The 13,873-nt window shown below is 34.4% G+C and overlaps 1 protein-coding gene and 1 long non-coding RNA gene across 3 annotated transcripts in view; one reads left to right on the top strand and one right to left on the bottom strand.

Moving 5' to 3' along the window:
- LOC123812060 overlaps nt 1-13,873 on the top strand; it is a 54,935-nt gene that overhangs the window by 1,219 nt on the left and 39,843 nt on the right. The window lies entirely within an intron of this gene.
- The window catches only part of GALNT3 (polypeptide N-acetylgalactosaminyltransferase 3), a 67,394-nt gene that overhangs the window by 25,917 nt on the left and 27,604 nt on the right, over nt 1-13,873 (bottom strand). For both annotated transcript variants that reach the window (XM_045828624.1, XM_045828541.1), the window contains 2 exons: nt 8,785-9,405; nt 3,930-4,102 (listed from right to left, as the gene is read on the bottom strand). In XM_045828624.1, the coding sequence (XP_045684580.1) occupies nt 3,930-4,102; nt 8,785-9,299 (688 nt within the window). In that variant the 5' untranslated portion in view covers nt 9,300-9,405. The remainder of the gene's footprint in view (nt 1-3,929; nt 4,103-8,784; nt 9,406-13,873) is intronic.

The raw sequence follows: 13,873 nt of genomic DNA, 5'->3' as shown, positions 1-13,873 counted from the left end.
TTTGAGAGCTTTAGTCTCCTGACACAGAATTTTTTCCAGTAAAAATATGAAAGAATAATGGAACATGTAAATGGGGAATGAAGCTAAAAATAGACAAAATTTTAATAATAGATATATAATTTTAAGGTATTCAATATTCTATTTTGGATGAGATACATTATAAGCAAGAGTTAAGACAGTAGGTAAAAGAAAATATTAATCAAGTCAGTCAAGTGTTCATATTTTTAAACAATTTCTTAGGCCTGGTTTTCATCATTAAATTTTGATTTCTTGTTGAATATATAATGCAATTCTTCCAGTGGGCTTCTCAGACCCATAGAATAGCCTAAAAAAGATTAGGGAATATTGAGAACATAAATGTGCTATGGTAGATGTTCACTTCTTTCTGCCAGATTTCAGAAGCAAATGTAGATGGCTTCATTTGTGATTACATGTTTTCTTAGTTCTTCAGTGGTGCAGATAAGAGAGTTGCTTATTCAAAACTTAAACGTTCATAAAGGAAGTGAGAGTCTAGGAACAACTTTTGAGGAAAAACAAATCTAAATATTGTTGCCTCAGAGTAATATTTGCCTCAGACAACAAGCACAATTGTAATTTGTATTAAAAATATAATTATGGACATCCCTGCTTTAATGATAGACTTGTGAAATAGAAACTTATAAAAACATTTCAAAGGTATTAATGTGGATTTTTTTAAAAAGTGGAGTCACAGCCCTGGCTGGCGTAGCTCAGTGGATTGAGCGTGGGCTGTGAACCAAAGTGTCGCAGGTTCGATTCCCAGTCAGGGCACATGCCTGGGTTGCAGGCCATGACCACCAGCAACCGCACATTGATGTTTCTCTCTGTCTCTCTCTCCCTCCCTTCCCTCTCTAAAAATAAATAAATAAAATCTTAAAAAAATGGAGTCACTAGAGATTCCTTCAAAAAATGGCCCAATAAATTGTTGGAATTTAATTTACATTTTTATTTACCCACATCTTTCAAACTTCCTGTGAATTCTTACCTGCCCCCTAAATTTAGTCCCCATCTACACCCTGATATTTTTTAGGTTTAGAACACAAAGCTATGAAATCAGACCTCCTGGGTTCAATTTATAACACCATTACTTTTAGCTGTGTGACTTTGGGCAAGTTATTTTACCTTTTGGTAACTCAGGTTCTTTATAAAATGGGGATAATAGGATTGACTCTCACAAGATGTTGTTGGAAGGATAAAATGAGAGACAACTAAAGCCTTTTAGATGGAGCCTATGCACGTAAATGTTGATTATCTTCTGTTTTGCTGTCATTGGTATTTAACTATATCTGTTACTTGATTATCCCCATTTTTATGCTGCTTTTCCCTAAGCCAGCTGAAATCAGGGACTGTGGTTTCTACTGCACAATGCCTTAAGACAAGTAGTGAGTGACACATTTTCCACTGTGGGTTTTCATTAGACAGCTCTTTGTCTGATTCATTGAGACACACTATGCCAGTATGCAAAGACAGCCCTCGCCAAGAGAACTGTTCCAAATCTATTGTTAACTGCTATAAAAATTATAAAAATATTCAGACCCTTTTGATCAAGTAGGTCTACTTCTAACCTACTCAAAGATATAATTCAAATGAAGAAAAATAACAGAAGTACAATGATATCCATTGCACTGTAATGTACAGTAATATGAGGTGAATAAAAATAAGTGGTTAAGTAAAATGCATCTAGCCCATAATTGTCATTAAAAATAAAGTTTTAAAAGTAAAAGAAATGACTTAATAATGATGTTATGTGACAATATTAGATTTCAAAACTGTATTTCTGACATGGGTATAACTAGACAAACCTTCTATATTTATTTTGATAGTGATTAAAAAAGGAAAATACTAAAATGATTGAAACAGGAAGAATATGAATGGATATCACTTTCTGATATCCACTCTGATTTCCTTTAATTCTATTAAATTTCTTTGTGCAATTAAATAAAAAAGTTTCCTTCAACTGAAGGCTTACAAAAAGTAACTGCATTACTGTACCCCTATTTTCTCACTACTTGAAAAATGAAGCAAAATAAATTCATCCCTGAAAATAAAGTTTAAGAAACCAAAGAGGGAAAAAATATCTAAGACAAAAGCTTTTTTTTAAAGATTTTATTTATTTATTCTTTAGAGAGGGAAGGGAGGGAGAAAGAGAGAGAGAGAGAAATATCAATGTGCAGTTGCTGGGGGACTTGGCCTGCAACCGAGGTATGTGCCCTGACTGGGAATCGAACCTGCAACACTTTGGTTCGCAGCCAGCGCTCAATCCACTGAGCTATGCCAGCCAGGAAAAACTCTTTTTTTTTAAGGTAAAACATATAAGGGTGTGCAGAAGTTAATCAGATGTCACACTCTATGGACTGAAGTCCAAATGGAAAGAGTAAGTTCAGAACAGATCAAGCAGTAAATAAATTAGTTGATTACAACTGAGTGGTAATGCAGCCTGGGTAAGGGGATTAAGGATTCAGACCAGAGATCTGCATGAAGTGTTGGAGACATGAATTATAAAACTTCCCCTTTGGGGAGTATGTCTCACATCCAGGTCAAAAATCTCCCTGTGATAGGCAACCTTATTCTACCTAGATGCTAATTTAACTGGAGAACATAATTTTAATTCCCTCAACAGCTTTTATTTTCAAGCCATAGGAATGTTTAGATATATAGAAATATTTAAATAAATTGTATATTAGAAATAGGTTAATAATTTCATGCTTTATTCTCTTATTCCCATTTCTGAAGTCTCAAGATATAATTGATAACATCACTTAATACACAATGTCTTTTTTTTTTTTCTCATAGTACATAAAGTAATGGTTTATCTGACCACAGATGTTGCTTTGGAATTGATGAAAGACTATCAACCCAATTTTAAAGATGAGTAAACAGCTAATGAGTGTTGGAGCTGGAGTTTGACCTTAAGAAATCTGGCTCCAAACTCTACAGTCCTGTTCCTTTAGCCCTGGCCTGGGTGGCTCAGTGGATTGTGGGCTGGCCTGCCGGCCAGAGGTCATGGGTTCAATTCCCAGTCAGGGCTCACTAGGGAATAATTTTGTAATCATTGAAATAATCTATATCTGTTTGGTATTTAAAATGCTTGTAATGTTTGAAAAATTGGTGTACAGAAAATTGCTGTACTTGTCAGATCAGCCTTGATTCCAATTTAAAATGTGTAATTTAATAACTGCTTCTTGACTTGTGATTTTAAGTGGCAATGCATTAAAGAATTTGGCTAACTTTGTTAACAATATTGGAAAATTTAAGAGCCAAAATAAAACAGGATATGGTGACCAATTAGTGGTTTTTAACTACTCATTTATATTAATTACATATTATTTATATTAACTTACCTAGTCTTCAAAACAACCCTAGGAATTACGTACTATTTATGGATTTCCTCAGTTCTAAGCTGCACAATTGAATAATTCTTATAATCAATGGCATCTTAGTTTAACTGGTGGTGAGAGCTTTTTATACTAGTGGTTTATAAACAAATGACATTTCATACAACCAATTTGATGAAATGTGGCATTTTTCCCATTTTACAGATAGTGAAACTGAAGCATAGTGGGGTTAAATAACTTACCCACGTCACACAGCTGCTTAGGACCAGAGCAGGGATTCACACCAAGGCAGCCTGGGTTGAGGCTCATGTCTATGCTCTTAACTACTGTGCCTTACAATAAAAGTGTTACATAAAGGGCTACAAAGTTATGAATAGTGATGTTTCATACATTACTGAAGAGTAAAATATATGAATATGAACACCCATGGATTTTGCTTTCATCTACTATATATACCATTCAAGCTATTTTATTCAAGCTCTGAAATGGTATTCAGAGAGTACAATATAACTAAATAGACCTTAAACAACACCATATGGATTTGGGAAACAATCTAACTTGCATGTGCTTTCTTACCATCTACACTAGCATCATCCACCAAAATGATTTCCTTCAGCAGTATGGCGGGTGAAGAATAGAGCACACTGTAGACAGTCCTAAGCAGCGTGGACCACGCTTCATTATGAAAAACTATTATGACACTGGTGGTAGGCAGGGGAGGACAGCGCTTAAATTTTTGTTCAATACATCTAGAAAAAGTCGAAGAATAATTATAAGTTTTACTACTTTATTTCAGCTATACCATTACCAAAATTATTATTTAACTTTATTCACTGTAGAAATGATGGTGAATAGCGTTTTTTTTAACTGCATAAGATGATCTTAATGCTATATAAGTTTAAAGTTTAAGTAGATCAAAACAAAATATTTCACAAGCAGACCACTCACCCAGAGATCATGCCCACTGATATGGATTACATGTCAAAGATTAGAACACACTATAGTAAACATTTTCTACAATATAATTTTAAACACAAATAACATTTTAAATAAGGAAAATAACGTACAAATGAGACAACTGTAAAAATGGCAAATACTTGTAATTGGTCAAATGAAAATCAAATGTTTCTTCTTCCTTGTAGAAATCATACTTTCTCATTTAAAATTTTTAAAAGTGCAATTTTATTAAATGAATATTCATCTTTGTATTGATTATCTTAAATTTGATACTTTCCTGTGTAATATTTTCCAAATTTATTTAATCAGTTTACTTAATCTATAGTTGAACCAAAAGGAAAAATACAGCTTACTATAAACTTATTTTCTTACTATTGTCATCATTCAGTGAAACTTAAGTTCCTACAATATGCTATATCCATTCTTTTAAAGATTTTGTTTCAATAATCCAGGCTATTGTTTAATTAAATGAGATTTAGCATTTTAAATATTTCTTTAAAAAATATTTAGAAATCTAAAATAAAAGTCCTAAATCCATGTTAAAAGTCCTGTGCCTCTAGCCCTGGCCTGTGTGGCTCAGTGGATTGTGTGCCAGCCTGTGGGCCAGGTGTTACTGGTTCAATTCCCAGTCGGGGTACATGCCTGGGTTGCGGGGCCAGGTCCCCGGGGCAGGGGTGGAGGAATGTGGGAGGTAACCACACATTAACATTTCTTTCCTTCTCTTTCTCCCTCTCTTCCTCTCTCTAAAAATGGATAAATTAAAATTAAAAAAAAAAAGTCTTGTGCCTCTGTTGCCACATAAAACACTGATAGGCACAAAGACAGAGATTCTAGTTTTTTATAACTGATTAATGGCACTGTGCTACTCATTAGCTATAAACATTAGTTATAAATTGATCTTTAATTCATTTTGATAACAGTATTATAATCAATGGCATCTTAGTTCACTTCCTTAGTGAAAATAATCTTCATATGAAGCACTGGGGTATGGGTGGACCTGTATAGCCTCCAGGCTTTGAGACTAGAGCTGACCCCAGCCCCCTGGCCTATTGAGTTAAGGTGACAATCAAATGAAATAATGTGTAGGACAGGGCTTCAAAACGTTGTAAAACCAAACAGAGTGAACTTGGAACATAAAGCATGTGTGGTCTATGGTAAAGATAAATTTAAAAAGTTTAAGTTCACTTAAAAACCATAAGTGGTTGTATAATTTCAGACAACAGATTACAAAATTCTCCCATAGAGTCAAAAGGCACTTATAAATAAGTGTGTGAACAATCAAATAGTGCTGTTCTAATCCAAAGAGAAGAAAGTAAATCATTCACTCATGTAGCTAAGGGCCCAGAACACTTCAGTTGCTCTACCAGGGCCCATGCGGAAACCAGAGCCTCCAGTATATTACCAGGAGCCCGGGACTGCTGCCCTAATAAAGAGATATCCTATAAATTCTCATTAATTACTTTTATATCCAGACCTCAATGCGGATATATTTTAGATTCTCTTCTGAGAGGAGGTCTTTAGAGTGGAATATCTGTAGTGCTGAAAAAGGAATTAGACTGGGAATGGAGTATTGAAAGGGTGTCAACACAAGTGAGTAGAAAAAAGAGGAAGTGACTGGGTGAAAGTGACTTTGCTCTCTAGCACTTTGTTATTTCAAAGTATAATATATATACAGAATCAGAAACAAATAATCACATTCAAGCTCATTGATAGACAAAAGAAAATGATTTATTCTAAATTGAATTTCAGAAAAACTATAAATTAAAAATAATGTCCAAACAGAAACTACCTACTCATATGTACACTTAATTAATTACACAGCGACAAATGACTAAGTATAAAACTTGAATCTCTAAGTATAAACTTGAATCTAAGTATAAACCAACATAAATTATAAGTAAAAAAATTATGAACAACTCCATATTATAGCATTTCCTTTTTTTAAGATAAAAGGTAATCTTAAGGATTTGTCTTATAAACATTTGCTGGAGAGGTTTTCAGAATTTAAAAAAAAATGTTTCCCTACATTTATTTGCCATGTGACTAATATAATATTAATCAAGAATTATAAAAAAGTTTTGAAGATTTAGAGTCTAAAACTTCACAGAAATTCACACTAATAAAATGTTATCATTCTAATCTTATAAAACTTTCCCTCAGTTTAAGCTAGGATTTATTTGCTTAACTGATAAACACTAATATCAAGTAAAAGTGTTATGTAATATCATTAATGCAAGTGGTAGTAAAATTTCATAAACCTTACTTTCATTTATCCTGAAACAATTTTGATGTTAAACTTATGCTTTAAAACCTGTTTCACAAGTCATTTAAAATAGTGAAATTAAATAACTTGTCAAAGTCAGTGCATATTTCCAAACCATTTAAAAAATTTAGCATATAGAAAATTAGTTAATCAGTCACATGACCATCTGGCTTGAGGAGAAACTGGATCTAAATTTCTAGTGAGCAAGAAGATTAGGAATTCTTCAGAAAATGTGTTTTTTTCCTGAAAGAGGTTAAATTTAAAGTAAGACAGTATTTCATAGCAGCATTATTTAAAATAGCGGGAAACAGCTTAAATGCCCATCGGTAAGTGAGTGGATCAAAAACCTGTGGTATATTTACAAAATGGAATACTACATAGCAGAAAGAAAGAAGGAATTCCTACCCTTAGGACAGCATGGATGGAACTGGAGTATATTATATGCTAAGTGAAATAAGCCAGGCAGTGAAAGACAAATACCATATGATCTCACCTATAAGTGAAACTTAATCAACAAAACAAACAAGTGAGCAAAATATAACCCGAGACATGGAAATAAAGAACAGACAGTGACCAGAGGGGAGGGAACAGGGAGGTAATGGGGAAAAAAAGAGAAGTGTCAAGTTTCAGAACATGTATATAAAGGACCTGTGGACAAGAACAATGGGGGGTATGGTGGGAAGGAATGAATGTAGAAGGGAAGGGGTGGGCAGGGCAGGGGAGAGCAATGGGATAAAAATGGAGATAACTGTAATTGAACAACAATAAAAACATTTTCTTTAAAAACATTTTAAAGAAAGTATTAATCTTCACAGTTGTGGATATCCACGCATATCCAAAAAAAAAGGCACTTAGTTATTTCTCAACTTACTTAATGATTGACATTATTGAATATTCCTATAGTTTTATAATGTTATATTGGGAGAAACAAAAGCTTATCTTGAGCTGACACTGATTGTCATGTCAAAGAATAAGTATCATGCTTCTTCATTTGTGATGTGAATTGCTTCTTAACCAAGACCTCTCCCAAAATCAGTAACGTGTGTTTTAACCTACTAATGTAAAAAAAAATTGTGCCCTGTTATAACAGCTAGAATACTTTATAGATATCCATTTGTTGATTTACACATTCATTTAAGAATTATAAGCAACTTAACCTTGAATGACACAGATTAGAATACAGCAGCAAAAACCTAATCTACATAACTTCAACATTGAGGGATTCACAGTTGGAGCAGGGTTTATAATCAGATCATAAATCTAGAAAAATAAGAGTGAAACAATAGACCTAAATCTGCCAAAGTTCCTTTCTTCAGGTTTACTTCCAAATATAATTTTATTATAATCAGAAATCAAAGTATGCAGGCATTGTCTGCTTACAGTTTATCTGTCTTAAACTTTTAACAGATCTACAGATGGTTTGAAAGTGCTGGAAATTCATTTTAGCTGTTTCAGTTTAAATAGAGCACCTGAACACTGACTCAACGATAACAAAATGGTTAACAAAGGACAGCCAGCATAGTAGAAGCTGGGGGAAATCTTAATCAAAATACTGTATTCTTGAAATAAACATGTAGACAAATGACAATAAAAAGCAAGGCTGGCCTCTCAGGAGCTGAAAGGAGACAACTCTGTAATACCAGGACTTACTCAACAAAACTCTGGAGAATCACATTTGAATTAGTAATAATAACAATACTGTCCCTTAAAAGAAAGGTTACAAGACACAGGGTCATTCTGAAATATAATTATAGCACAAAGAATAACCACAAAGTCTGCGACTTAATTCATAACATATTGTTATCTAACAGCTCCAAAATCTTGGCACTTATTTTTTTATCATTTCTGTTCTATAGTCATATACTCCTCCATCTCCTACATTTTCCATAAAAATTTTCTCATATTTCTTCCTTTATTAATGAGAAAACTACAGCATTTCAGAATAAAGAAGTTACTTGTGATTCCATAGATGTCAGATATAGAATTCAATTTTCTAATTTCTTAGACAATAACTTTTCAAATTTGCAATGCCTCACCAAGAATACATATATTATTTGATGTCAATAATAATAAACAAAAAAACCCTGATTAAATAAATGGTAATTGATTTTTTTCTTAGAGTGCCTAAAGAACAAGCAATTTCCTTAGCTAAAGGCCCTCCCCTGCAAACCCTGATGATAAAAAGGAGACAATGAATATTCTTCCACATACTCAGGAGGTCGGGTATCTGGTCCAAGATCTCGGTGTAAAGAAATCCTGTCACTTGCAAAAGCATTAAAACAGTGTTTTGCTTCTCCACGTTCTTTTTCTTTCTGTTCTTCAATACTTAGACTTACTGTCTTGAATGCTTTACCAAAAGCACCAGGTGCGTTAGAATCCTGAGGTGGGCGGTCAAGAATGGGTTTCAGTTCTGCTGCTGTATAATATCCTTGCAAACAGGGTCTCTCACCAGCATCAATGTTTTGCCTGACAGGTGCTCCTATTTGCATTTTTGGCATTGCATCTTTAATATTGTTTACAGCTTCTAACATTAAATCAAGCATCTTGTTTTTGTTTTTCATGTTTCTTTCCATCCTTGATTCCTCTTTGGAATATTGAACACTTACTTCTCTTTGCATTAAAATCAAAAATATTATGAAGAAAAAAATTACTGCACCAAGCTTCCAGAACTTTTTATGGTAATGTCTTTTAAGATGTAATTTCACTAGCCGCTTTAGGTGAGCCATTCTGACATTGAAAGCTTGTCACTTGACAAATAACAGTTATAGTTTCTTCTTCTACTTATATTTTTTATCATAGATTTGCTGGCAAGATTTCATTAAATGGTAATACCTATAAACAGAAATGATAGATGACATTAGTAGTTTTTCATTCCTATCAGCATGGTTCCATTCATTCATTCCACCAACAACTGAAAAGGAGCTACAAACATACTCTTACTGTTAACAAAAATACAAAGATATCTTGCCCTCAGGGAAATTACACTTTAGAAAACCACAATTGCTATAGTTAATTACAGTCTACTAGGACTATAAGTATTAGGGATTTATCTCCAGTAAGTAACTATGTCCCTTAACTCTGGCAAACAGCTATTATATACTATGCATAAAAGTATTTTTATAAGTATATTTTGAGTCTAAAAAGCAGGTATCTTAACTTGATCATCAAGGGGCCAAAGGACTTCACTAAACTGATTACAAAGAAAGCAGGAATTCATAAGAAAACAAAAGTATATTGACAGGTACTACCCATCATTCATTCAAAATATTGCCTTTTATTTTATGAAGTTTGTCTATAACCTATGAACCTTTACTCCAACTAAACCAATTAATATTAAAAAGCAGCATCTCCAACAAGCTGGAATTCTCCCAGATTTGCTGAACTGATAGTACTGTACTTGTGAATTCTGACAGAACCAGTAAAGACTAGAAAATTAAGAGCATCTGTTGTTATAAAATAGCCATTTTCAAATACAAAAATACATCATACAAATAAGAAATCTAATAGCAAAAAGAAAATGGTATTAAGCTTTGCTTGTAGTATCTCTAAAAAGGCAAGAGAGATCAAGTTATAAAAGCAATATTTGGCCTGATAAAATACTGCTTACTGTTGACCTTAACAACAGAGCAACATGTTTACTAAACACTAATACAGGCCACCAGGAGCAAAAGAAAGGGGGAGAGGGGAGGACATCAATAACAGGCTAAATCACGATGAGGGTTGATTTTCTTCATGATGCTTTAAAAATGTAATGTGAGGGGTTTTAATACACAATTACATACCATATAATTTGTAGGGGTAAAGGGTTAGACCTGTCTTCCCTAAAAGCCTGCCCTCCCCAAGCATATTTTAAGGAAAATGTCACTTATAGAAGTGAAAACTAACTTTAACACTTTATTCAGTTTCTCTTCCAAAGTTATCACTAAATTTAAAATAGGCAAACCAAGTTTTAAGATAGAATCTCTGGCATTTAGCAAGAAATTTTAAGCAGAATAAACAAAAATGGCAGAACAAGCACACTTAATTCTATATACTATTTCTAATTGGACTGCTCTATATTTTTTCTGGTATGGAATGGACACTGGCTCCAGAGAACACCTCAATTATGTGTTATTTTGCTCATAAAAATGAGGTGCCAATATTTCTGAACTTTGGTGGCTTTAAGAGCCTGACGTAAAGATTAAAATACCCTCCTCTGAACTTTATGCATTGTTTGAAGACATAATGCAAGGAGTCTGAGAACCACACAATTACTATATAATTTCTTATGTATCAATTGTTTTGCTAAGATGAGACTGTAAAATTATAGATACCTCTTACTTTTAAGGAGCAACAACTAGTATGACATTTCTAGGCAACCAAAAGGCAGCATGGTATATGCTATGACAGGAGACTAAGAAAGCAACATAGAGGGTAAGGAGAAATGTCAGGGAAAATTTCCCAGAGACAGCATCACTGAGCAGAGTCTTGCAAGATAAGCAAATTTTAGGCAGGTGGACAAGAGAGAGGATAGAAAGGGAATGGCTGATGCAAAGGCATAAAAGCAAGAAAAGCCATGGTCAATCCTGAGGACCACAGAAGAGGAGGGCACAGGTATGAATGGTAGGAGGTGAGGCTAGGTGATCAGTTAAAGACAAGTTAACAAAGTAAATTTGGAATCTACCAACTATGTCCTGAATAGATTAAATGGAAAGAACTGGGTGATTTTAAAGAAGGATCATAACCATATTTATGCTTTACAAAAATCAGTTTCCTCAGTGCCAATAAAATTGATGGATACCAAAAAATGAAGAAAGCACTAAGGATGGAAAAGACTGATTCAAAAGAGCCCCAGAAGTGGTATCAAGTAGGTCTTGGTGAGAGAAAGGGGAGAATGGGAGGCAGATGGGTCAAGTGATGACATTAAAGGCAGGGAATACAGGAAGAACGGATTTGGGGTGGAAATTGGAGACATAATTTTTTTTAAATTTTGGAGATGACAAATTTGAGATGCTAGCAGGATTTCCAAGATAAGTTCCCATAAGCAAGGAAGATACATGGAAGAGAAAATCAGAGAGAAATGCTACACTAGAGATGAAAATTGGAGAGCCAGTGTCAGGGTACATTAGAGTTCACCTACATTATATAATGAAAGCAGAGAAATAGCTACGTTTAAGGCATGAGAGGAGAAAGAATAAACTGGAAAGACCAGGGGAAATAAGAAAAAGAAGAGTCAAGTGAAAACAGATGGGCAGATAAAGTATCCATGTCAAGTAGACAGATTTTACAATCTGCATCTTATCCTTGAGAGATGATAATTGTCTGACAGCTGGATGGTCTTTAAAAATAAACTTCATTAGACCTGGTCCAACAAGCTTCAGTGCAAAACCAGAAATGAACCCTGGCAGAGATTCCAACAGACTAGATGTAGTCATGCCCCCAAGGTTCTAAGGCTTAGGATCCAGGTGCTTTCAGATTAACAGGGCAGTAATCTGATCTAAGTAAGAGAATCCAGGAAGATGAAAATGAGCAAAATATTGTGATAAATAAAATATTATTCATGGTCCCCAACCTATGAAATACAGCTTGATCACTTTTCTCTAACCATGGCTTGATAATAGACAGATATAAATCAACCTCTGTTCACCCTCCTTTCTGTCCCTGGAAGAACCACTAAAAATCCCCTTCTCAAGTGCTACTTAGTGATACTAGGTTTCTTCAGTAGCCAAAAGTAGGCTAGATTAAAAATTTCAGAGGAATAAGATAGGCTCCTTAGGATGTCTTAATACAATAGAGAACAAAACACTGTCCAGGGTAACCATGTAGTAGAGGGAGATGACAGAACTGGATCCTTCTATGGCAGTGATGCTTTTCCCAAAACATTTTATGCCAGAAATCATTTGTGGCTAGGATGGGGAATTAGAAAGAAGGATAGAATTAATAAGGTAATTGGAAGAGATCTTTTTAGGAATAAATTATAAACTAGAGGAGTCCTTCATCAATAGGGCAATAATTCGATCATTGCATGTGCTCATCTATTTAAGGGAAGCCTTCGATTAGTAGGTCTTAGTTTAGGATGTCTCGAGTGCGGGAGTCAGGGAAAGCTCATGAAGGACACGGAATGTGCCTCCCTTAGTCATGATTGTTTTCTGGCACTTACTACAATATTGGTGACATAGTGGGCACACAATAAATGTTTGTTGACTGGAAAAGTAAAAGAGAACCAAGATTTAATTTAGTATTAGAAATAATAAAAACAATAGTTAATTTTTGTTAAATGTTAAGTCCTTGATACTTTAACACTTACTACATACATTCTCATTTAGTCTTCCAATAGTCCTGTAAAGTTTATGTCATTCCCATATTACTGACAAAGAGAGTTAAATAGATTAAGCAGCTTAGTCAAGGTCATTTGGTTTAAGTGGAATAGCAACATTTCCTCAACACATTCAAACTCAGATCTCATGTAAAATCCTGAAGTTTTGCCCTGGCTTGTGTGGCTCAATGGACTGCGCACTTGCCTTTGAGCCATGGGGTCATGGGTTCAATTCCCAGTCAGGGCATATGCCTGGGTTGCAGGCCAGGTCCCCATTGGGAGACATGCAAGAGGCAACCACACATTGATGTTACTCTCCTCTTTCTTCCTCCTGTCCTTATTCTCTGAAATAAATGAATAAAATATTTTTTAAAAATCCTGATGTTCTAAATAAAGTTATCTGAAATAAGGTCTTTAAGACTTGAGAATTGATACCTTAAATGTCAGGAGACAAGAGGATTATCTAGGAAAAAAATAAAAATTCCCTCACATCACCTCGTATAAGATTTTCAGGGCAAATAAGTTAAAACAAAACAACAACAACAACAACAACAACAACAACAAAAACCCCATGTGTTTTCAGAGCATGTTTTTGGAAATAAGGATTGAGGATGAGGCTGTGGATCTTGACAATGGGGTTATTAAAAGACTGAGATATTTTAGTTGCAAAGTCTACAAAAGTAGGAACATGAGGCTTTGCTCTTTTCAGATTATTTCTGAAAAGTATAGTCTCCTTTTAGCAATTGCTGATCACTTGAAAAGTCCAACCTTAATTCTCCAGGGATTTTACATGCCTTTTTTTGTCCTCTGCTGCTAATGTGCAATATCAGCCTTCCATTAATGAGAGCTACATTCAACATTAAGCATTTCCATCAATGGTCCTGAACTCTAGATATACATTAGTGGAAAAATCTTTAAAAATGCAGTACCTTAGGCTCTACCTCTAGACTCTAGAGTCTAGAGAGTTTGATTTAATTGTTCTAATGGCAGGGCCTGGACCCTGCT

The sequence above is a fragment of the Phyllostomus hastatus genome, unplaced genomic scaffold, assembly GCF_019186645.2.
Source record: "Phyllostomus hastatus isolate PE091 unplaced genomic scaffold, TTU_PhHast_1.1 phas_contig_1, whole genome shotgun sequence".
In the NCBI taxonomy this organism is placed as follows: Eukaryota; Metazoa; Chordata; class Mammalia; order Chiroptera; family Phyllostomidae; genus Phyllostomus; species Phyllostomus hastatus.
This window is presented reverse-complemented; position numbering and strand designations above follow the sequence as displayed.